The sequence below is a fragment of the Heteronotia binoei genome, chromosome 17, assembly GCF_032191835.1.
Source record: "Heteronotia binoei isolate CCM8104 ecotype False Entrance Well chromosome 17, APGP_CSIRO_Hbin_v1, whole genome shotgun sequence".
NCBI classification, from domain to species: Eukaryota; Metazoa; Chordata; class Lepidosauria; order Squamata; family Gekkonidae; genus Heteronotia; species Heteronotia binoei.
The window spans coordinates 17050498-17073792 of NC_083239.1; the positions used below are offsets into that span (position 1 = coordinate 17050498).

Genomic DNA, 23295 nt, shown 5'->3' on the forward strand with positions numbered 1-23295 from the left:
GGAAAGATTCTGAGCTTCAGTTAAACTCCAGGGTTTTCTGACTAACAAAGAAAAAAGAAAGGCACCTGAATGAGATCCAGGATCTTCACTTAGGGCTGGGAGGATTCCTCCAGCTTTGTCCCTATTAGAAATCCTTCTGCCTTTCACCCAGGGGTTTCAGTCTGATGATCTTTCATCAAATTTCATGGAAGCAGAATGTGAGGGTTAAAGGAAGAATGCTTCTCCTCGGTTTCCTGGTGTCTTTGAAGGGGCCACAAGTGTAGGAGGGAGTGTGTGTGTCAAGGGAGGGGGAGGTTAATGCATCTGCAATCAGAGATCCTGGAAAAGGTGGACAGTTGTGTGTTGCAGTGACAAACATCCCTTCAACACTAGCCCTGTTTGCCAAAAACAAACATAGTATCTTCAGCCTGCCAAGAGCTAATTTTGTAGTTCAAAAAAAGCATAATTGTACACTCTTGTCAGATGGAATAAATAATCAAAAGTTATAGGAACCCCTTTAAATGTTGAAGGGGGCTCTATTTGCTTTTGGCTTGCTTTTATGTTACAGTACACAATTATGCTCTACAGTATCATAGAAACAAAAAGAAGTAGAAACTGTTTCAATATTAGCTATTGGTATTTTAAAAAGCGAAAAAAAACCCTTTTTACAGGGCACAAAGGGGTAGTTGTGAAGTTGTTTGTTCTTTGTATGTGTATGGAACAATCACCTTGAGACTGGATTACTGTAATGCCCTCTACATGGGGCTGCCCTTGTCCCAAATCTGGCAACTTCAGCTAGTGCAGAATGTTGCAGCCAGGCTGCTAATGGCAGTTCCTCTATGGGAACGCATTCACCCTGTGCTGAAAGTGCTGCACTGGCTACCAATAGTATATTGGATTTGCTTCAAGGTGCTGGTTATTACCAACACCTGCAGGAAAAGGATCAACCCATAAAAACATTACCAGCTGTCTACCTCATCACGCTATGGTGATCCTTGGACCTCTTAGAATGGCTAACCACCATTAGAACTTGATCGCTCTCTGAAACCATGATTCTAGCACACGTAGATGTTTTAGAAATTGTTTTTATGTTTATGTTTTTATTGTTGTTTTATTTTATTTGTTCACGCTACTGTGACTGTGTGACCTTTAATTTGTGAGCCGCCCTGAGCCTGCCTTTGGCTGGCAGGGCGGGATATAAATCAAATAAATAAATAAATTTTGCAACACGATTGTACTTTTCCAGGGATTACTGAATTTGGAGCAACAGATATTGGGGAACTTCACAGAAAATATATGTTCACAGCCTATGCAGATACCAAGGAACAGCTAGGGATGGATTAAAACACCCCAAAAGTGCAGATCACTGCTGCTAGACAGATACCTTATGGATTGGGTTTCAATCTGGAAAGCAATCAGTTGCAGAAATCCTCCCAAGAAGGCTTTCATGATCATGCCTGTCTCCCCAGTGTATGGGAGGAGGAGAACCCCTACCTGACTTTGCCATATTGGTCTGCCCTTAAAGATGATACACCCCAGGCCCCTCTAGACCCAGAAAAAGTCCAAAGGCAGCCCTGCTAAAAGACTATGCTCCACTCTATTGAATAAACAAAGGGTGTGTGTGTGTGTGGGGGGTAACATCTCTCAACTGGCTGCACCCAAAAGAAGTGGGAACCAGGGGCAGACACCAACAGACAGAAGAGGTTCACAAGTTTTGGGGAAGGAGTATATATAAAGAATGCTTGCTTCTTTTGGTTTCTAGCCTATGAACTCCAAGAGTGTCCTGACCCTGAACCTTTTGCCAATGGGATTGTGCGAGGAGCTGGTTACAGTGTGGGCCAGTCCATCTCCTTCGAGTGTCTCCCTGGCTATCAGCTGATTGGTCATCCGGTCTTGACCTGTCAACATGGAACCAATAGAAACTGGGACCATCCCTTGCCCAGGTGTGAAGGTATGGCTTTATTGGGTCACCTTTTGTGAGGGTGTCTGAGTGGACAGAGAGTGAGAAAGGGAGAAAAAAGATACGTCCGAGCGTAACCACTGGCAGTGCATATTCCTTTAGCAGTAATTTTTTATCTTTGATTCATAAATCAGTTTAACAAATATATACATCTATAATTTAATGTGTTTATTTGTCAGCTTGTAGGGAAGTCTTTCTTCATGCCCCACCCACCCAGAGTACCCTTAAAGGCTGAGGTGGTGTGTATGTGTGTGAGAGAAAGCTTTCATCCTCTGTTGTTTTCTCAAAAAATTGAAAAGTCCAGCAGCACCTTAAAAACTAACAAAATTAATTCCAGCATGAGTCAGAGGTGACTACATTGGAAGCTTGAATAGCACATCCATTAGACCGATAGAGAAATGTGCAAATGAATGTATCTGCCTAATGGCCGTACATTTCATGCATCTTATGTAGCAAGCACTGACTTATGAAGGCTTATGCTGGAATAAATTTCGTTAGTCTTATGCGCCTGCACTCTTGTTTGATTTTGTTGCTGCAGACTAACATGGCTGCTCATCTGGAATGGTTTTCAGGAAGAAGCTTCCTTTTCACCTCTGGAATTTTCTGGATGTAGAAAGAAAAAAAATGCAATTCCTAGATCCAGGAGTGGAATAAGAAGGAAAAATGACCTTGGATAACACCCTACCCTGGTCCCACCCCCACAAGGGAAGGGAAGGCAGTCTGTCTGCCTCATGCCCTGGTCTGACCCAGCCCTGCTTCCCAAAAAGAGAGATGAAGAGGCAGTCTACTTGCCTGCCACTGGCCCACTCCAGCCCTGCCTGCCCAAAAGGTGGAGGGAGAGGCAGCCAGTCTTTACAGTATGATGGGCACAGCCCTCCTTCTTGCTGCATCAGGCCAGACGAGGTTGGACACAGTCCATCTATAGGTCCTGGGCTAGTGCTGTCCAGCCGGGAGGGGTGGGGGGCTTGGCTCACCAGGAAAAGTCCTGATGTCTATAATGGCCACTCTGTTCCTGCTTAGATGCCACTCATTCAGAAAGCTGTAAAACTTCCCTTGCACACACCGTGGAGTTCATTGGATCTGTCTGTTATTCCTCCCTTCCTTGTAATCAGTAGCTTCCTTTCCCACTGCCTGCCACTTCTGGCCCATCTCCTGGTGGTTATTTAAAACACATCATCTCTTTCCCAGTGATTTGTGCAGTCTGAGAGATGACTGCCAGGCCCCTGGACAGACAGCCTTCACTTTATGGTCTCTCTGTACTCTTTTTCAAGCCTCTCCCCCCGTTAGCATGATTAGAAGGATGTTTTACTGTCCTAAATAAGTTTCCCCCCCCCCCCTTTCCATATTCAAGCAGCTCTCAGAATCAGAAATTTATGACGAGGTGGGCGGCAGAGTAAATAAGGTAGAAGGAACGAGCCTTTGATCACGTCCTCGCCTCGTGTCTTTAACATCCACCTTGCTGCGCTGGAGTACGTTTAATGACTCACCCCACGCTGCTCCCCTCGCTGAGAGGCAGCCTTTACAACCATGGGCTGGGGAGGAGTAGTCAGCACGCCCTTTTCATCTTTCCTGCACGCACGGACAGCGGTTGTGATTCCGAAATGCTGCAGACTTTTTGTCTTGGAAGTGCTGAGTTCTTTTTGATGATCTTTTGATGAATGGGCCATGTCTATCAGTGGTTTTCAAACAGTGCTCCTGGGATTCCTGGGATAGTACACAGCAGCCTCACGAAGACAATAAATGGTGATGCACGGCCTTCCTTGGAAACAGCTCCCCCCTTCTACCAGTCTCCCCTTGCAGTGTGCACCCTCTGCAGGGTGTATTCTAGGGCTAGCTCTCCAATCACGCATCCCAACACATCTAATTAGTGGCACTGTGTGTTCCCCAGAATCTTGTTGAGGGTCCAGACCAGGCCCTTTATCCCAGCTAATCTTCAGGCAAAGAACAGTTGAATATTCAGCTGCCCACCCCTTGAACTGTGCCTAGGGCTTTACACCCCATAATAGTCAGGGCTGCTGAAAGCCACCATTCATTCCATGAATGCAGTTGTCAAGCATGCAGGTTCAATGACAAGTCAAAGTTGATACAAACTTGGCAATGAACTGTGGCCCTCTGTCACTAATGATCTTATTGGGGAACGAGTGGAGTTTCACAATGCGGTGGAAAAACAAATAAGCTAATCTCTTAGCGGTGGGCAATTGCGCACAAGGAATGAAGTGTGCCTGTTTGGAAAAGGTTTCCACTACTACCAGAATTATGGTCTTTCCTTGCGAGGCTGGTAGTTCAACTATGAAATCCATTGACACTACAGACCCAGGACATGTGGCTGTTTCTAAAGGTTTTAACAGCCCGGGGGGCTTTCCTCCCCTCTTTTTTGCCATCAAGCAAATAGGGCAGGGGGCCACAAATTTAGAAACGTCCTTTTTCATAGAAGGCCACCAAAATTGTCTATTAATCATAAGCAGTGTCTTCACATACCCAAAGTGCCCAGCTAGTTTGTTGGAATGGCAGAACTGCAGGACCTGAGGAATGATTGGAGCTGTCTACGTGTCCTCGGGGGAGCCCAGTCTAATACTATTTGAACCTTACTCGGGTCCATGGCCAGCCCCTTCCCTGATACTCTGAAACCCAAATAGTCGAGTTCGGTCTTGTGGAACTCACATTTTGACAACTTAGCATACAGCTTATGCTTCAATAGTGTGCTGAGAACCTCCCTCACCAGTTTCACATGTGATTGGAGATCTTGTGAGTAGATAATTATGTCATCCAAGTACACCACCACTCCCTTAAACAAATATTCTCTCAGCACTTCATTGATAAAGTTCATGAACACTCCTGGCGCTCCTTGTAACCCAAATGGCATTACTAGGTACTCAAATTGTCCCATTGGTGTATTGAACTCCGTTTTCCATTCATCCCCCTCTTTGATGTGCACCCTGAAGTACGCATCCCACAAGTCCAGCTTAGTAAAAATCTTCCCCTCCGACCCAGTACTGAGTAAGTCCTTGATGAGGGGTATTGGATAGGTATTGGAGGTGGAAATCCCATTAATCCCCCGAAAACCAGTACAAAGTCTGAGCGAGCCGTCTTTCTTTTTCCTAAAGAGGACGGGGGCTGCATGGGGGGCTGTGGCGGGTCAGATGAAGCCTCTCTTCAAGTTCTTATCTAGGAACTTCCTCAGTTCCACCTTCTCAGCCCACCCCATCGAATACAGCTTGGCCTTAGGTAGGGTCTGCCCTGGGATTAGTTCAATGGCACAGTCCATGTCCCTATGGGGTGGAAGTTCATCGGCTCCCTGTTCACTGAACACCCCCCTTAAGTCTCAGTAAGCCTTAGGGATCATCTGGACTTCCTCCATTGTCAAGCAAACCTTTTCATTTCGGGGCAGCAGACTGGGACCCCACTCCTTAGTCCAATGATGGGCTCGACATCTCAGATCATTGAATTCTATCGTCTGGTCTCCCCATCGAATGTCTGGCTCGTGCTTGGCTAGCTACCCTACCACCAAAACTACATCATAAGAGAAGGATGGGGCTATTACAAATGCCTCCTGGTCCCAGTGGTCTTTAATGCCCACCGGTACTAATTGAGTCTCTAATACGCATGGCTCCCCCCCCCCCCATCACTGACCCATCCATCTGCTCAAACTGGATGGGGTGTGGCAAAGCCGTTGTGGGAAGCCCCAATGCGTCCACCAGCTTAGGAGTGATTATGTCTCTCGTGCACCCCGAGTCAATCAAAGCTTTCACCTGCACGAACCTCTTGAGTCTGCTGTTTAGTAAAATTACTGGCAAAATATATAGCGACCCTGTTACTCTCACCCTGAGTAGTGCTGGTTCATCAGCGACCTGCTGACTGGCACCATTTAGAGCAGGTCATCCTCGTTTCCCACCAGCTCGTCCTCCCAGGACATCTCACTCAGCTCATCGATGACGATAGTGTCCTCATCAGGCATCGAGCTCACGGCTGCGCTGCTCTTCGCCACGTCCTTAGGGCAGCCGGTCTGCTTCTTTGGAGTCGGAGTGCTTGTCTTGGAGGCGCTAGATGGTGGTCTAGGGGGGTTCGGGCAGCTGCTGGCCAGGTGGTTCGGGTTCCCGCACCGAAAGCATTTGTGAGGTTGCCGGGGGCTTCCCGGCTGCTCCCCCCACCTGGGTTTTCTTCGCCTCCGTCTTCACCCCTGGTTTCGGGTCACGGCCCGACTTGCTGCTTTGTTGCTGGCGTTGCATGGCCACCCGCTTCATGTTGGTTTCTACTTCCCCCGCCAGCTGTATCCATCCCACCGGGGTGGTTGGTCTCGCTTGCTGTGGGGCTCGATCCAGGATGCTTGCGTTCAGCTCACGGGTGAAATGCTCGATCTTCATCAGTTCACTCCACCCCCTCACCTTAGCCGCATTGGTGCGGAACTCGGCCGCATACTCACGAATCGTCTTGGAGCCTTGTTGCATATCCCTCAGGGCGTCTAATGCATGGGTCTCCTGCAGGTCACCTCATACTGGGCCAGTAGGGCTTGTAAAAAAGTGGCTACAAAGTCCAGCTCTGGGCTCATGGCTTTATACAGGTTCACATACCATCTTTTGGCAGCTCCCTTCAATTTCGATCCCAGATAGTCCACACGACTAAATTCATCGGGGAAGGTGTTCCTCCAATAATGCATGTAGCTATTCGCCCGGATCTTGAAATACTCCACCTCCTCAGGATCCCCATCAAAGGTGGCTTCCAACTCCCTTCCTCGGCCCTCTTCTCGAGGGGCCGGGGGTGCCGCCAGTTGTGCCTATGGCAGTACTGCTGAGGGTCTAGCCGCAGGCGGTTGTGGGGCTCTTCTCAGGTCAGTCGGCCCCAGAATCCGGTCGACTTGCCTGTTGAACTCTCTGGCCATCATGGTGGTCATCGCTGGTTTCATGTTGGTATGATGGTGGTATGATGCTGGTTTCAGGAGCCCTCCAGCTGATTTGGCCCCAGGAATTTTGCCCCCCCCAAGCCTCCCCCATCAGCAGCCCTGACAATAGGACAGATGCCCTGGTAATGAAGCATTTCACCTTTGTCCCCAGTAGCAGGACACACCTGAGTGGCCTCCCACCCTGGTTCCCCAGGAGATAGGTGATCTCCATGCAGCCCACTTTAAAGCCTTTGGCTACCAAGTCACAGGAGGGGTGTAGTCTTTGCATGTATTCGGGCAGAGAAAGGGCCAAAACAGCCCATGAATCTTGGAAGTCCTAAGAAGTGAAAAAAGCCAGGTTGGGGAGGGAGAGAGAGGCGGAACAGCTGGACCTGGGTTCTACAACTCAGGACCCAGGGTCACAACCCTACCAGGCCTTCTGGCCACAATGGGGTCTGATTTCCTGCAAAGAGATTGACATTGGTTTTATGTCTTGGGCTGCTTGACTATGGATCCCTGACAATTTGACATTCCCTCCCTCCCGCACCTACCCACACACTGATGCAGCACACAGTTCCATGATAGCCAGGAGTTCTTCAGCAGTCAGTTCTTCAGCAGACATGATAGCCAGGAGTTCTTCAGTTGTGCCCTTATTGCAGGGACGAAGTTTGGCAAATGTTGTCCTATCATGTTCCTGCAAATCATTTCTACATTGCTTTATAGTGTGCATAATGCCCTACTGCAGATAACTTGACAGGGGAGCATGCACCCTGTCCTTGCTTCATTCCTCCTGCTATTCCCTGTCCCGCTGGTTCTCCTCACCCCTTACTGCAGCTTGCTCCCCTGGCTGATTGCCACTTCTGTACTGCCTTTCCTTTTGCTGCTCTTTGATGTGTTTGGACAAGTCTCTTGTGAAGGGGCAGAGGCAGAAGTTTTAAAGGCCTTGCACCTTATCTTCCCCATCCTTCTCCTTTTCAATTTGATGCAAGTGATCATTTTTGTGCATCACTTTGGGAGCTCTGAGAAAAGCCAGCAACAGTCATTAAGATAGAGCTGGTGATGGAGCTGCCTGCAAAGAAGGTCTAGGAGTTTCTTGGTCTGGGCATATTCCTATGCAAGAGTGCCGAATCAGGCGCACTAAGCACAAGTTAGTTCTGCCTTTACTGCTAAGATATCCTGAATATGCTGTGTTTCTTGCTAAATTTAACTCACACCAGCAGGCTGCTGGTAGTAGACCACACAAAGCTGATGTCAGCCCAGCTGGGACTTGATTTATCAAATTTCCCTTTCTTTTTTGCTGTCAATCGTGCATAGTTCCCTGTGGAGGAAATGTCACTGTACACAATGGCACCATCTACTCCCCCGGCTTTCCCAATCAGTATCCCAATTCTCAGGAGTGTTTGTGGCTGCTCACGGTGTCCGTCGGGTATGGCATTTTCCTCAACTTCACTCTGCTGCAAACAGAGCCATACAATGACTTCATCACTGTCTGGTAAGTGGGACTGGGTGGATTGAGAGAATCTACAACTGGGCCCAAACAGTTGCCCAGGGATGGGGGGGGGGGGGGGTGAGGAGATGGTGGGCCATAGCGTGTGGAGGATCAGAACTGCTCTTATGCACGGTAGTGGTGATGAAGGTGTGTTTTGACAACTTCAGCCTCATATGTTTATAATCTGACATCTTGTTCATGTGGTTTGCTGGCATAAGGAGCCACTTAGAACAAGTTTACGGGCTACTTAAAACGAACTCATCTGCCCTCACCCACCAGGTAGATATATGTTAATGTTATTTTGATATAAGAAATAGCCCAAACTAGTCTGAGAGCATCAGAGTTTGGAAGCTAAGCAGGGTCAGCCACGGTTAGTACCTGGGTGAAAGATCAACAAGGAAGACCTGGGCTGCTGGTAGGAGTGTGCATGTTTTTGTATCCAGTATTTTGCAGTTTGGAACTATTGGACCTGAAAAAATGGCAGTATATCCAGAAAATCATAGGGGTTTTTTGGTCCAATAGACACAAACAAACAAAAAATAGCAGTGTATGTGTTTTTTAAGCCAGCTCTATCTTGGGGCTGCCTTGGCTTCTCCTGCAGCCTGATTTAAACCAAACTTCAGGAGAGGCCAGCCTCAGGATCTGTGTGCCATGGGGAGGTCACTTTCCACAGCATTCAGATATTGGCTGGAATGGCTTCTCCTGTAGCCTTGTTTAAATGTTAGGATCCCTTTAAATCAGAGGCGTCAAACTCATTCGTTATGAGGGATGGATCTGATATAAATGAGACTTTGTTGAGCCAGGCCATGTGTATACCTATTTAAGATTAGGTAGCAGAGATATAAACTTTATAAAGGACACAGACAAACACAATTAAATTTAAAAAACCCAATAAAACATGCTTTAAAATTTAGCATTTGTTGGTCTTAAATGTGCTTCCTTTGTATCTCTCCCATGGGATCCAGGGAACTGGGCAAAGGAAGCTCTGGCTGTTTCCTTCCTTCCTTCTTTCCCCAGGGGACAAGGAGGGGGAAGGGAGAGGGGCTTGGATCAGTAGCTCCGCTGTGCGATTGATAGAGACTGGAAAAACAAGCTCTGCCATCCCCTCTTCCTCCCCAAGGGAGGAGCCTCAGCCAATGGAGAAAATAGAGGTTTTGCTCTGCAGCTCCTGTGCGATTGAGCAAGCCTGGCAAAGCAAACTGTGATGCAGAAGGAAGCAAGAGATAGGGAGAAGGAAGCAAATGACAGCCAGTTGCTCGGGGTCCTGATAGGAGTGCTCCAGGGCCTGATTTGGCCCCTGGGTCGCATGTTTGACACCCCTGCTGTAAATATTAATGTTAAAGGACAAGCAGCTGAGAGGCAGGAGCAATCTGCTTCCACCTCTTTGATGTTTTCAGAGCTACCGGTAATTTCTGAGAAAACCTGGATATAATTGAGATGCCAAAATATACCAAAAAAATACCAATAAGATATTTTGGGGGGTATATTTTCAATTTAGGTAGATTCGAATGCACACCCCTAGTTGCTGTGCAGAGCAGAGCAAAGACAAACCACTTCTGGTCATCTCTTGGCTTGAAAGCCCTATAGCCCTGGGGTCACCATAAGTCAGTTGCCATTTAATGGTATCATCATCATCATCTCATACGAAAAAAATCCCGTGTGTTTGGTCCAAACCATGGCCTGCCCCAGAGCATGATAGCTTAGTTTGGGCCTACACAAGATTATTTTGAAGCATACATCATGTTTGCACATGATGCCCTTGTGCCAACAGCTGTTCCACAGGACCAGAAGAGACCAACTGGTTGATTACAAGCAAATGTGAGGCCAACAGAAATTTGATGTTGATTACATGAATCCATTTATTTATGGTATTTGTTTCTTCTCAAACTCAAATGCTCCAAGTAACATGCAAAGAAAGTATAAACTGCATGATAATAATAGCAAAGTGCCACTAAGTCACAACCAACTTACTGTTTTCAAGGAGTTTTCAAGGCAAGAGACGTTCAGAGGTGGTTTGCTATTGCCTGCCTCTGAGGAGTAACCCTGGACTTTCTCGGTGGTCTCCCGTCCAAGTACTAACCAGGGTTGAATCTGCTTAGCCTCCAAGATCTGACAATAATTTAGACAAAACAGTCGCATAAAACTAAATTAAAACAATTCAGTGAGCAGGAGTCAGTCCACTGAACTGAAACAGTACTGCACTGATAAGGATAAAGAGCAATTTGGACAATTCAGCAGGAAGCAAAAAATAAAATACAAAATAATTGAAGATATGAAGCTGCCTTCTACGGAATCAGACCCTTGGTCCATCAAAGTCAGTATTGTCTTCTCAGACTGGCAGCCGCTCTCCAGGGTCTCAAGCTGAGGTTTTTCACACCTATTTGCCTGGACCCTTTTTTGGAGATGCCAGGGATTGAACCTGGGACCTTCTGCTTCCCAAGCAGATGCTCTACCACTGAGCCACCGTCCCTCCCCAATTGACTTAAACTATCAAAGCTCCTGCTCCCCCAAGAATTGGATTTGCACTGGGTTTATCTTAATATATGGAGAGAATCATACAGAGGAAGATAGTTTGTGATGGATATGGGGTATGTGAGGACAGTGGTGCTGGCATGTGATGGACATTCAGGTCAAGAGCAGACAAGAGCTATGCTCTTCCTCATTCCCACCTTGATTAAGACCAAAGATTGGCAGCATGGCTGTCAGGGCAAAGACACAAGTCTTCAGGATTCCCTCAGTGGCAAGTTGCCTGGACTGACCAAACATTGAAGAACTGGGAGCTCTGTAGCAGAATGTAGGCATCCCCAGTCGTAGGGCCAGAGTGTTCTCGGCACTGGTATCTCAAATACAAGTGCCATATTTCCAATTGTCTGGATCTTTCTGACTGTCTGATCCACTGGACTCGCAGTTAGATCTGACTGTATGATCCACTGGACTCCCATTTAGAACACCGTCTTTTCCCTTTCATCCATCCAGGGATGGGCCTCAGCAAACAGCCCCACAGCTGGGTGTTTTTACAGGGAATTCTGGAAAGAAAGCCACTCAGAGCTCTTCAAACCAGGTCCTCATGAAATTCTACAGCGATGCAGCCAATGGAGGGATCTTTGCCATCCATTTCTATGGTTTGTACCTAAATTTCTATGGTTCAAGACTTGCATTGTGCTAAATTAGATGCATTACATTAAAATCAGGTGTATTATAATAAAATTATTGTATGTAATTGTTGTGTGTTACTGTGTTATCTGGCACACAGCAACTTTTCTCTGCTGTGTCTGGGCCTGTATGTCCTTATTCACTTATTTATGTTGGCATTTATAAGCTGTGTTTTCTGTCAAAGAAGAGCACCCAAAGAGGTGTACAAGAATGTTAAAACATCTAGAGTCAACAAAACAATGCCCATAATTAATAAAAACAGCATCATCGGTCTTAAGAAGAATAATCAACACAGCACAAGCTGCAACAAGAAAAAAATCCAAGCAGAGTTTAAATGGCAACCATGTCAACACACCTTTGATTAAATTGGCAGAGGATGCCTTTGGAAAAAGCCAGGTCTCCTCAAATGTTAATGACAGCCTCCCTCTTTATTCTTAAATGTCTTGCATGAATTTTAAATGTACATGTTCATGTTCTGATGTGTTGTCCATCGCATTCTCAGCTTATCAGCTTTCAAGATGTCAGCCTCCAACCATGGTCCCCAATGCTGAAATCATCACCGAAAATGAGGACTTCAACATAGGTACCTGTTGCATGCTCTCTTTTGCAAAACACCCTGCTCTCAAATGTTCCCCTTTGTTCTGTAAGAACTCAAAGTTGAACTTGTGGATCTTCTGACAAAAATATGTAATCTTTCATTGACATCTGCCTCCGTTCCTGAGGAGTGGAAGGTAGCAAATGTCACCCCCATCTTTTAAAAAGGGTTCCAGAGGAGATCCAGGTAGCTACAGGCCAGTCAGTCTGACTTCAATACCGGGAAAGTTGGTAGAAACCATTATCAAGGACAGAATGAGTAGGCACATTGATGAACACGAGTTATTGAGGAAGACTCAGCATGGGTTCTGTAAGGGAAGATCTTGCCTCACTAACCTGTTACATTTCTTTGAGGGGGTAAACAAACATGTAGACAAAGGAGACCCGATAGATATTGTTTACCTTGATTTCCAGAAAGCTTTTGATAAAGTTCCTCATCAATGGCTCCTTAATAAGCTCAAGAGTCATGGAGTAAAAGGACAGGTCCTCTTGTGGATCAAAAACTGGCTAATTAATAGGAAGCAGAAAGTGAGTATAAATGGGCAGTCTTCGCAGTGGAGAACGGTAAGCAGTGGAGTGCCACAGGGCTCAGTACTGGGTCCCACGCTCTTTAACTTGTTCATAAATGATTTGGAGTTGAGAGTAAGCAGTGAAGTGGCCAAGTTTGCGGATGACACTAAATTGTTCAGGGTGGTAAGAACCAGAGAGGATTGTGAGGAACTCCAAAGGGATCTGTTGAGGCTGGGTGAGTGGGCGTCAGCGTGGCAGATGAGGTTCAATGTGGCCAAGTGCAAAGTAATGCACATTCGGGCCAAGGATCCCAGCTACAAATACAAGTTGATGGGGTGTGAACTGGCAGAGACTGACCAAGAGAGAGATCTTGAGGTCATGGTAGATAACTCACTGAAAATGTCAAGACAGTGTGCGATTGCAATAAAAAAGGCCAACGCCATGCTGGGAATTATTAGGAAGGGAATTGATAACAAATCAGCCAGTATCATAATGCCCCTGTATAAATCGGTGGTGTGGTCTTATTTGGAATACTGTGTGCAATTCTGGTCACCGCACCTCAAAAAGGATATTATAGCACTGGAAAAAGTGCAGAAAAGGGCAACTAGAATGATTACAGGTTTGGAACACTTTCCTTATGAAGAAAGGTTAAAATGCTTGGGGCTCTTTAGCTTGGAGAAATGTTGACTGCGGGGTGACATGATAGAGGTTTACAAGATTATGCATGGGATGGAGAAGGTAGAGAAAGAAGTACTTTTCTCCCTTTCTCACAATACAAGAACTCGTGGGCATTCAATGAAATTGCTGAGCAGTTGGGTTAGAACGGATAAAAGGAGGTACTTCTTCACCCAAAGGGTGATTAACATGTGGAATTCACTGCCACAGGAGGTGGTGGTGGCTACAAGCATAGCCAACTTCAAGAGGGGGTTAGATAAAAATATGGAGCAGAGGTCCATCAGTGGCTATTAGCCACAGTGTGTATATATATGTGTGTGTGTGTGTGTATATATATATATATATATATATACAAATTTTTGGCCACTGTGTGATACAGAGTGTTGGACTGGATGGGCTATTGGCCTGATCCAACATGGCTTCTCTTATGTTCTTATGTTCCTAATTAGGTGTCTTCCCTCTGCCCCCACACCTCACTGCAGCATATCCCCTTCAGGGCATCAGAATTGCTATGATCTCTAGCCAAAGAAATATTGGAAGGAGTGGGTTTTGTTGGGTTTTTGAAAGGAAAAGCTGTTACTAAAATTGTGCTTGATGCTAGGAGCAAGAGGGGAACCTCTCTGAAAGTAGAAAATTGGCACAGAAGATTGAGAGCTGATGGCCCATCCTACTCCTTGCCATATTATCTTTTTTGCTTGCACAGAGGTGGGTTTTTTAAAAAACATAGTTCATCATTTATGAAGAAGTGACCTCTCCTCTGAGCAGTCTATTCAATCCATTCTACTACGTCAGGACTTTGCTGTTTCATTCTTTCTTATGCCTTAAGGGAAGGAACTTCACCTTTCCAGCAGCCATAGCGTTTGGAAGAATCAAGGAGAATGGTCACAGTTCATTGGTGGAGCACACATTTTGCATGTAGAAGATTCCAGGTTCAGTCTCTGTCATCTCCCATTAAAGGATCTCTGGGAACATAAGTGAACATGTGAAGTCTTACAGTGAGTCAGACCATTGGGTCCATCAAAGTCAGTATTGTGGACTTGGACTGGCAGCAGCTCTCCACATCACCTACTACCTGGTCCTTCCAGCTGGAGACTCTGAGTATTGAACCTGGGACCTTCCACATACCAAGGAGATGCTGTTCCTTTGAACCATGATCGCTCCCCATAAGAAGCTCAAACTCTGTGTCTATCAAAGTCTGCTACTCAGACAAGCAGCAGCTCTGCAGGTCTCTCCCATAGCTGATGTTGAGAGTAGCCTTTCTCTGTCTTAGGCTCTGAAAAACTGCTGCTGAGCTAAATAGGCCAGAGCTGTGAAAAGAAAGGACTCCATGGGATGCATCTGCCTGAGGTGGTGGGGGGGAGAAGCAAAAAGGGATGGATCTAGGTTGACAGAGAACCCGGAGAGATGTGGCAGAAGATCTTGGAATTCAAGAGTTCAAAGACCATGTTGCTCTTGTAGTGTTTGCATATATTTCTCCCTATTGTGAGCCCCATCCAAGTTCTGGGCATTTCTTCTTTTGAACTTCATCTGTATCCTCCAGGTGACATCATTCGGTACCGATGTCTTCCTGGTTTCACCCTGGTTGGAAATGAAATCCTGACATGCAGGCTTGGTACCCACCTCCAGTTTGAAGGGCCTCCCCCAACATGTGAAGGTAGGCCTTGAGCTCCTTAAAGCTCTAGTGCACACATGCAGTAGAAGGTGACAGAAATGGTAGCCAGCAAAAAGCTGGTTGCCCTCACAAGTGGTTTTGACAGGATCCACCAATGGCTTTCAGCAATAATAGCTAGAATAGAAATGATATGTTCAGAGGTGGATCTATATAGACACCAAGAAAACGGGCAATAGTTTGCTCTTTCATGACCATGGGTATCTGACTGGCTGCTGTTGAAAGGATAATACTAGAATCAAGGGATACTTAGTATGATTTTAACACATCTCTGATTTTTAGCCATCTCTGACTTTAGAGATTTTGTTGTTTACCAAGGAGGAACTGGGACAAGGGTTCCATAAATGCTATTCAACTGAGATGTGCTTGTAGGGCATTCTTCTCCAAAAAATTTTCACATTCTAACAACTTTTTAATCGAACTATGAGATTTGAGGGTCCATTTTATCGGAACCAAGGATGTGAATGATGTGGATGGTGTATGTGAAAAGGGTGCCTGCTGGAGAGATTTGTGTGAACAGGCTTTGTGGGTGTGAGAATGGAGAAACTGGTACAGAGACATTAGTACAGATCAGACTGCAGAAAATCTCACACAGTTGTAGGATGAAAATTGTGTATTTTGAGGTCCCAAAAGTGCACTGGAGGAAAAAGATACCTCTGAACATGTTCAGCTTTTTCATACCTATTTGCAGTCGCTGTTCCTGTGGTCTACTGCTGCTTTTTCTCCATTTTGTTGGAGATTGCTTCTTTTTCGCTGTGTGATCCCAGCCACCAAAGATCACATTGTGATGAGATGGCCTTACCATACTGGGTGATGTAGTTTCCGTGTGATGGCTATATGATGATACTGTGTAGGTAATTAGATTTTGGCTGTATTAGGACCTTAGGATGCTCTGTAACCATTCTGATTTGGCTGTGTGATGACATTATGATGCTATGTTATTGTGCTTTTTTAGGGGGGGGGGGCATGCCTTCCCTTCTCCTTTCAAATCAACCCTAATTACAAACAAACACACGAACACACCTGTGAATTTTGATGGGTCTCTATTTGTAACACTCTAATTACATTCAGGTGGGATATTAAGGGCCATTACATATTCAGGCAAACAAGCAGACCCGCTAACCTTTATTTATTGATTCTAATTTATAGCTAGCCCTTTTCTGAATGCTTGGGGAAGGTAGCAATTATATGGGAAAAATGGGAAATTTCAATTAAAGCTCCATTTAAAAGGCTTTATAGTAAAGTGAGTGCTAAAATAAAGCACTAACCCGTCAGCATAACCCAACCTAAGAAAGCTGTTCTGACCAGAAAGGTCTCCTCTGTGGCCAGAGGCAGGCTGTGCCAGAGTGCCCTGCTGCTGAGCTTTCATAGAAGAAGAAAAGTAGGTTTTTATACCCCACTTTTCTCTACCTTAAGGAGTCTCAAAGCAGCTTACAATTGCCTTGCCTTCCTCTCATCACAACAGGCATCTTGTGGGGCAAGTGGGGCTGAGAGAGTTCTGAGAGAACTGTGACTGGCCCAAGGTCAGCCAGCTGGCTTCATGTGGAAGAATGGAGAATGAAACCCGGTTCTCCAAATTAGAGTCCAGCACTGATAACCACTACACCATGCTGGCTTCGGATAACTTTTGCTGGAAAGAGAATGCTGGACCACATGGTCTCCTCAGACACAGCAAATCGGTGCTCTTCTGTTTCCATAAGATGCTCAGGCTTTGAAGAGCTTCCGAAAGGGGCATTTCAAACTTGGGCTGATTCCTCACCAGCATTTGCTCCACCCCCACACTTCTCCTTGAATTGGCACAAGCAATCGATTTCCCACCAATCACTCTGCAGCACCTCTTGCTTCAGGGCTTCTTCCTATTCCTGTTGCTGTGATAGTAACAGGAAGTAGCTGCGACGTAAGAGGCACCCACAGAGCAACTACTGGGGAATCCATTGTCTGAGCCAGCACAGGGAGAAGAGTGGGGGCGGAGCAAATGCCAGTGAGGAATTGGCCTTGGAAAGCAATTGCTAAGAAGGGCAGGCTGTGCTTCCACTGAACTTGAACATAGGGTTAAGAGAGCTCACTTGCTTGATGTTGGAGAATTGAGTGAAGGATGAATCAGCTTTTAAAATCTAAGTCAAGGCAAATCCTTCAAGGCAAGGATCCCCAACCTTGTTAAACCAGCAGGCACCTTTGGAATTCTGATATTAGGTGGTGGGTACAACCACAAAATGGCTGCCACAGGAGTTCATGACATCCACAGAATGTTAGGAAGTGAGGTCCTGCATAACTCTAATTTCAGGCAAAAGCTCAAAAATGAACATACTGTTTTAAAATGTTTCCTTGCACACACACAGAGTAACACAGTGAAGATCCTTGTGCTGATGTGGCAGCTGCTGCTGAAGCAACTTTTCAAAAATCTGCGTGGCCAATCAGATCTCCAGTAACCTGTCAGAAGCCCTGCTGGGCAAAAGACTCACCTGTCCCTGCCCACTTTCTGAAAACATTTAACACCTGGGAAGGCGTCAGCAGGTGCCTGGGTAGGGCCCTTGCCTTAAGGGGATAATCACTGCTATCTAGTGCTAGTGCCAACAACATCTTGGTCTCCTCTGTGCCTTCAGCCCAGTGCCCAATGAACAAGGTACTGACAGACTCCTGGGGGGTGATCCTGAGCCCTTCTGCCATAGGAAGCTACCCCCACTTCCAGACTTGCTCTTGGGTGATCAGAGTGGAGCCTGACTATAACATCTCCCTCATCGTTGAATATTTCTTGAGCGAGAAGCAGTATGACGAGTTTGGGATCTTCGATGGTGAGTCACCTATATAATTCTAGGGTAGTGTTGGCCAGTTCAGCTCTTTAAGCCATGTAAATTTGTAGAAGTTAGGAAACACAATTATTCAGAGCATTAGAGTGTGGATGGAGCCATTTTTTTCTCCTTGTAATATTCTCATATGGGGTGACTGAAGCTAATTTGGTAGGAAACTCAACACAATGAGGGGGAGGAAGTTCCTCATAAGTTGTGTAATGGATGTGAATTCATCACCATACCATGTGGTGGTCTGTAGCTAAGACAGAACATCCATGGAAGTCATTGTACACCAACTGTGGTAGTTAAATGGAGCCTCTGTATTCAGAGGATGTATATCTCTGAGTACCAGATGTTCAAGCAAAAGGTCTGTTGGCATTCTGCTCATCTTGCAAACTTTTCTTTGCCTGATGGCCAGGCCCGTAGCCAAGAAATTCCCAGTAGGGATGGGGGTGGGAATAGTGTGTGGTGGGGGAAGCCCCAGATATGCACTGACACCACAAAAGAAAGTAAAATAAACACATGCAGGCTGGCCAGTCCCTACCCGCAAAAGAAAACACTTGTTTGCCAGAACAGGAAGATGAGCACAGGCAGGCAAGCTCTGCTGCCCAGGAAGGCTGAGTTCCATCCCAAGCCAAAAATAAATTATATGCAGCAACTTATAGCATAAAGGAAAGACCCTCTCTCCCCTTCTGGCTGCCCCTTCCTCCAATTTATATGCTGATAAGCCACTCCCCCTATCTTCCTCTTCTGCATCCCCTCAATTTGGCACTGACCTGCCTTTGTAAACAAATGACACAACTCAACTCCGCTGGGGAACATCTGGCTGCTCTACAGCTTCTCAATGGAAAATCCTCCCATTTCACGTCGGCTGCATGCCTAGGAAGCACAGTGTCTGCTGGGAATTGTAGTGCTTTCCTGGCCCAGTTACTGGTTGATGACAATTTAGGCATATTCCTGCACCAGTATTCTTCCCTTGAACAGGAACACTGCAACATTCCCCCTCAGCCCACCCTAGAATCATAGGTTTGGTTTTTCCTTGCCAGAAGGAGACAGACGACAGGCAGCTGCCTACATCTCCATTTGCACGTCAGTCCCACTAAATTCAAAACAAAAGGGAAGCGTGCGCGCACATACACACACACCCTGCATCTTTCCTCTTGAGTGACACAGCTAGGAATGTCCAGCAAAATATTTGGAAATCTTGCTCACCAGAAAATTTTGAAATAGCCAGATATGGGGCATGGCCATGCATATTGTCCGGCTTCTGACAACTCAGGAAGTTTCCTTTCCCGTGATCCCACCACCACATCCAGCCCAAGTTCACATGCCGAAATGCACCACTGGGAAAATCCAGGAGAGCTACTCATGAGTAGGCAGAAGCATCTTGGCAGAAGAGGAACCAGTTGAACCGGGAGTGGGGGCTTCTGTGGCACTCTGATTTCTCCATAGAAAGCCATGGCTTTTCCTCTAGAAGAACACTGCAAAGAAAGTTTCTTTGGGTTGGGGATGTTGCAAGAGCCATCCCTGCAGGCACAGAGCTGGTCATAGGCATGCCCGCCAGCACTGAGCCCTCACATAGCCACGGGCGAGTGAGAGGGCTCATGGCAGAGTGAGAAGGTGGCTAGTCAGCAGCTTGAGACTTGGCAGCGGCAGCGGGTGAATGAGAGCGCTCAGGGCAGCATGAGAGGGCAGCTGTCAGGACGAGGCTTGGGGTGGTGGTAAAAATTTTGATTGGGAAGTCAGGGGGCCTAGGGTGGCTGGGAGGTCGGGGGGTGGGCTTGAATGTGAGTCGGAGGCGGGGCCTATGGGCTGGGTAGCTATGGGCCGAGCCTGTTCACTGTTGGCAAACTGAGTGGGTTGGGTTAGAGGGATCAGGGGCTTGATCCAGAAAGGATCTTAGCACATTCCTTTGGGTCTGCTGTTTCCTACAGGTCCTTCGGGCCACAGTCCACTGCTGTTATCCCTGAGTGGAAACTATTCAGCCCCTCTCACTGCAACCAGCACTGGGAATAGAGTCTACCTCCACTGGTCCTCTGACCATGCCTATAGCCGAAAGGGCTTCCGGATTCGCTACTCAGGTTAGTAAACATCAGGGAAAGGAAGAAGGGTTAGGGCTGGTGCATGTTGAAGCCATGAGAGAAGAGCTGAGAAATTTATGTGCTGATTTTTCCCCCCCTGGTATAAATCTATTAATAGAATTCTTTCATCTCCCATTCCTTGCATATAAAAATAACCCATCAGTTTTCTTCTGCTCTCTTCCTTTTTTTCTCCTCTTGTGTAGCCAAGCTGAACAACACATTTTTCAGAGTTGTGTCTCTTGCTTTTACTGCTTCAATTAATTGGTACGAGGTCCCCCCTCTTCAAAAATCAGTAACCTTGAGCACATTCCCTAACAACGTGGGCAGGCTATTCTAATCTACAACAGAGGTTGTATTATTTAATCAGAATTTTAAGAGACAGTGATTTAACTCCAAACCCAGTGTAGGACCAGATTTGCATGTGGCTGTGATCTCCTGTGGAGGGAAATCTTTCAGGTTATGAAAAATGTGACAGGTATGAATTGCAGGCTCATGAGAAATCACTGGGCAGAAAAATTATCTGTACATTTTCCCTGACCAGGATGTCTCCCTCCAACATATTATGAGCTCTTAAAGTAAAACCAAGACAATTTCGGCAGTCACACGTCCCATTTCCCCAGGTTGGTGCTCAGCTGCTTTCAGTGTCCCATCTCGGGGGGAGTAGTAATGTGCTCTCTCTCTCTCTCTGTGTTATTTCTGTGTTAAAAATATATCCAGATATTTCTGTGTTAAAAATATATCCAGATATTTCTGTGTTAAAAATATATCCAGAATTTGCTGTTTTGTTCTGGCTCGGAGATATCCAAACAGCAAAAGGCACACTTCTGCAATGTTGGGATTCCTGAAATTATATCCCACCTTTTCAAGATTTTTTTCCAGGTTATTTTAACTTTGCAGTACACCTGGCATCTGATTGGATTCCAGGTCTACCACTTCTATATATTCTCAAACCTGGAAAAAAAAAAAGTAACAATATCAATACTCCTGAATTTTGCAGTAATGGTATAATCATGCAATTTCTAAAATATAGAAATGAAATTAAAATGGACATTTTTGAAGAGCACACATGTACTCTAGCACACGAGGTTCTTTTTTCTCAAGGAGGGGTGATACATCACTTTTGAAATCTATATTCTTCTGCACACTGGGGAAATTTATGCAAGAACCTTTATATTTTCTGTTAACTGGCTCTTTTTTTTTACTACCCTCCTGATAGGCACTCAGCCATTGAGTTTGCTATTAGAAGGGATAGTGGTGACAATAAATTCCCTGAGAATCCAGAGCTGCTGTTGTTAGGGAATATCTAAAAAGAAAAACACTGAGTCTCACTTTATTTTTTGCTGGTGGTCCAAATTTTCTTAGCTGGATTCTGAAAAAGGTATTACCATCACTTTACGGAAAGAAAAACCTTACATTTTTTGCAAGACCTCTGGTAGCCAGGAGGATGTTAGGGCTCTGTATTGCTTCTGATTTTATAAATATTGGGCCACTCTCAAGCTTTGGAGAGGTTGAATACCAGTGTTTTAAATAAATAAATAAATGAGAATGTGACAGTCATTCAGTCCATAGCAAAAAATGGCTCTTGGATTGCATCATTGGGGGAAATTACCAGTTTACTATCAAGGGGTGTGGCATATGCAAATAGAAATTACCAGTTTGATATCAGGGGGTGTGGCATATGCAAATGAGTTATGCTAATGAGAGAATAAAAGAGAAAGAAAGTTATAACTTATGATAATAAAAGAAAAGAAAGATGGGGAGGGAGGAGGAGAAGAAAGAAATGAAGGAAGGGAGGAATAGAGAGGAAGGGAGAGGGGGAAGGGAAACAGAGAAAGAAACAAAGAAAAATAGGGAGAGAGAGAGAGAAGCTGGGGATGGAGGAAGAGAGCAGGGAGGGAGGTACGAGGGAAGGGGAAAGAGGGAGAGAAAGAAGATGGAGATGAAGGAAGGGAAAGAGAGAGAGAAAGAAGATGAAGATGGAAGAGAGCGAGGAGGGAGGAACGAGGGAAGGGGAAAGAAAGAAGATGGAGATGGAGGAAGAGAGAAGGAAGGGAAGAAGGAAGGAAAAGAGAGAGAGAAAGAAGATGAAGATGGAAGAGAGAGAGGAGGGAGGAACGAGGGAAGGGGAAAGAGGGAGAGAAAGAAGATGGAGATGGAGGAAGAGAGAAGGAAGGGAGAGAGAGAGAGAGAGAAGATGGAGATGGAGGAAGAGAGAGAGGAGGGAGGAACAAGGGAAGGGGAAAGAGGGAGAGAAAGAAGATGGGGATGGAGGAAGAGAGAAGGAAGGGAGAGAGAGAGAGAGAAGATGGAGATGGAGGAAGAGAGAGAGGAGGGAGGAACAAGGGAAGGGGAAAGAGGGAGAGAAAGAAGATGGAGATGGAGGAAGAGAGAAGGAAGGGAGAGAGAGAGAGAGAAGATGGAGATGGAGGAAGAGAGAGAGGAGGGAGGAACAAGGGAAGGGGAAAGAGGGAGAGAAAGAAGATGGGGATGGAGGAAGAGAGAAGGGAGAAAGAAAGGGAATGCTCAGCCCCCTGTCACCTCCCAGACAGCCTGGGAAGAGCTGGAGGGGGTGTGTGTGGAAAGATCTTCCTCTTGCTTCTGCATGAGGAAAGCCCAACCAGCTGCGCTCCTGCTGAATCCAAGCCCTGGTGGTCCCAGGCCGTTTTTAGTATCAGAACCGACCACTTTGAATTGTGCCTGGAAATGAATTGGAAGGCACTAACTTTCTAAACTGGGAAAAGGTGCTCCCAAGCATCCCTAGTTTGTCAACTTGTCTTGCACTGTCATTCTGAAGACCAGTGGAAGCCTCCAGACAGACACATAGCAGCACACTGTTGTGATGTAACATTATGGTTGTGTTCTTTGGTTGTATTTCATTAGCAAGCTGAGAATACTGTCTGAGCCATTTCTTTTTGTTTCTGCCACTTTTGTCTTGTGGGAAACGGCAATTAAAAAAAAAAAAGATATTTCCCAGAAGAGGAATAGTAGCCAGTTTCCCCATTATTATTTTCAGTGGTCTTGGTTTCATATGAACTTTAATTACTCTGCCAGTATAAAAGCAATTACAGAATGTTTGGCAAAGAGTTTCTTAAGATTAAACAACCCACTCTTGGAACATAGCAAATTTTAATTACTTAATGAAAAGCAATCAAACTTGGACAGGGACACATATAAATGTGTCATAAATAAGTTAATGCTGTTATTCAGTAAATGAATGAAATTAATATTTAATTGACAGAAATTATGTTTTGTTTCGCTGCTGAATGAACATTGGTGGCTTTGTTCTTTCGAGATCGTTTGTGAGTTTCCTTTTTATCGGAACATGTCCAATACGGGAACAGTGTAGAGTTATTCACTTCTAGTGGAGACTAATTGGAAAGAGATTGGGTCAGAGCAGTCAAGCATGCAGAGATGTAGTTACTGTCCTCCTTTGTGGGTGGGTACGTTAGGTCAACAGGATCCCATAAATTTTTGCAGGAGTTTTTTTTAAAAAATATTGATTTTCCATGGCACAGAATTT

At 45.7% G+C, this 23295-nt stretch overlaps 1 protein-coding gene across 2 annotated transcripts in view; it reads left to right on the top strand.

Annotated features, from left to right (window-relative positions):
* CSMD2 (CUB and Sushi multiple domains 2) overlaps positions 1 to 23295 on the top strand; it is an 831733-nt gene that overhangs the window by 723479 nt on the left and 84959 nt on the right. For both annotated transcript variants that reach the window (XM_060257873.1, XM_060257874.1), the window contains 7 exons: positions 1742 to 1930; positions 8130 to 8307; positions 11281 to 11426; positions 11960 to 12040; positions 14777 to 14890; positions 17509 to 17697; positions 19629 to 19775. In XM_060257873.1, coding sequence (XP_060113856.1) covers positions 1742 to 1930; positions 8130 to 8307; positions 11281 to 11426; positions 11960 to 12040; positions 14777 to 14890; positions 17509 to 17697; positions 19629 to 19775 — 1044 coding nt within the window. The remainder of the gene's footprint in view (positions 1 to 1741; positions 1931 to 8129; positions 8308 to 11280; positions 11427 to 11959; positions 12041 to 14776; positions 14891 to 17508; positions 17698 to 19628; positions 19776 to 23295) is intronic.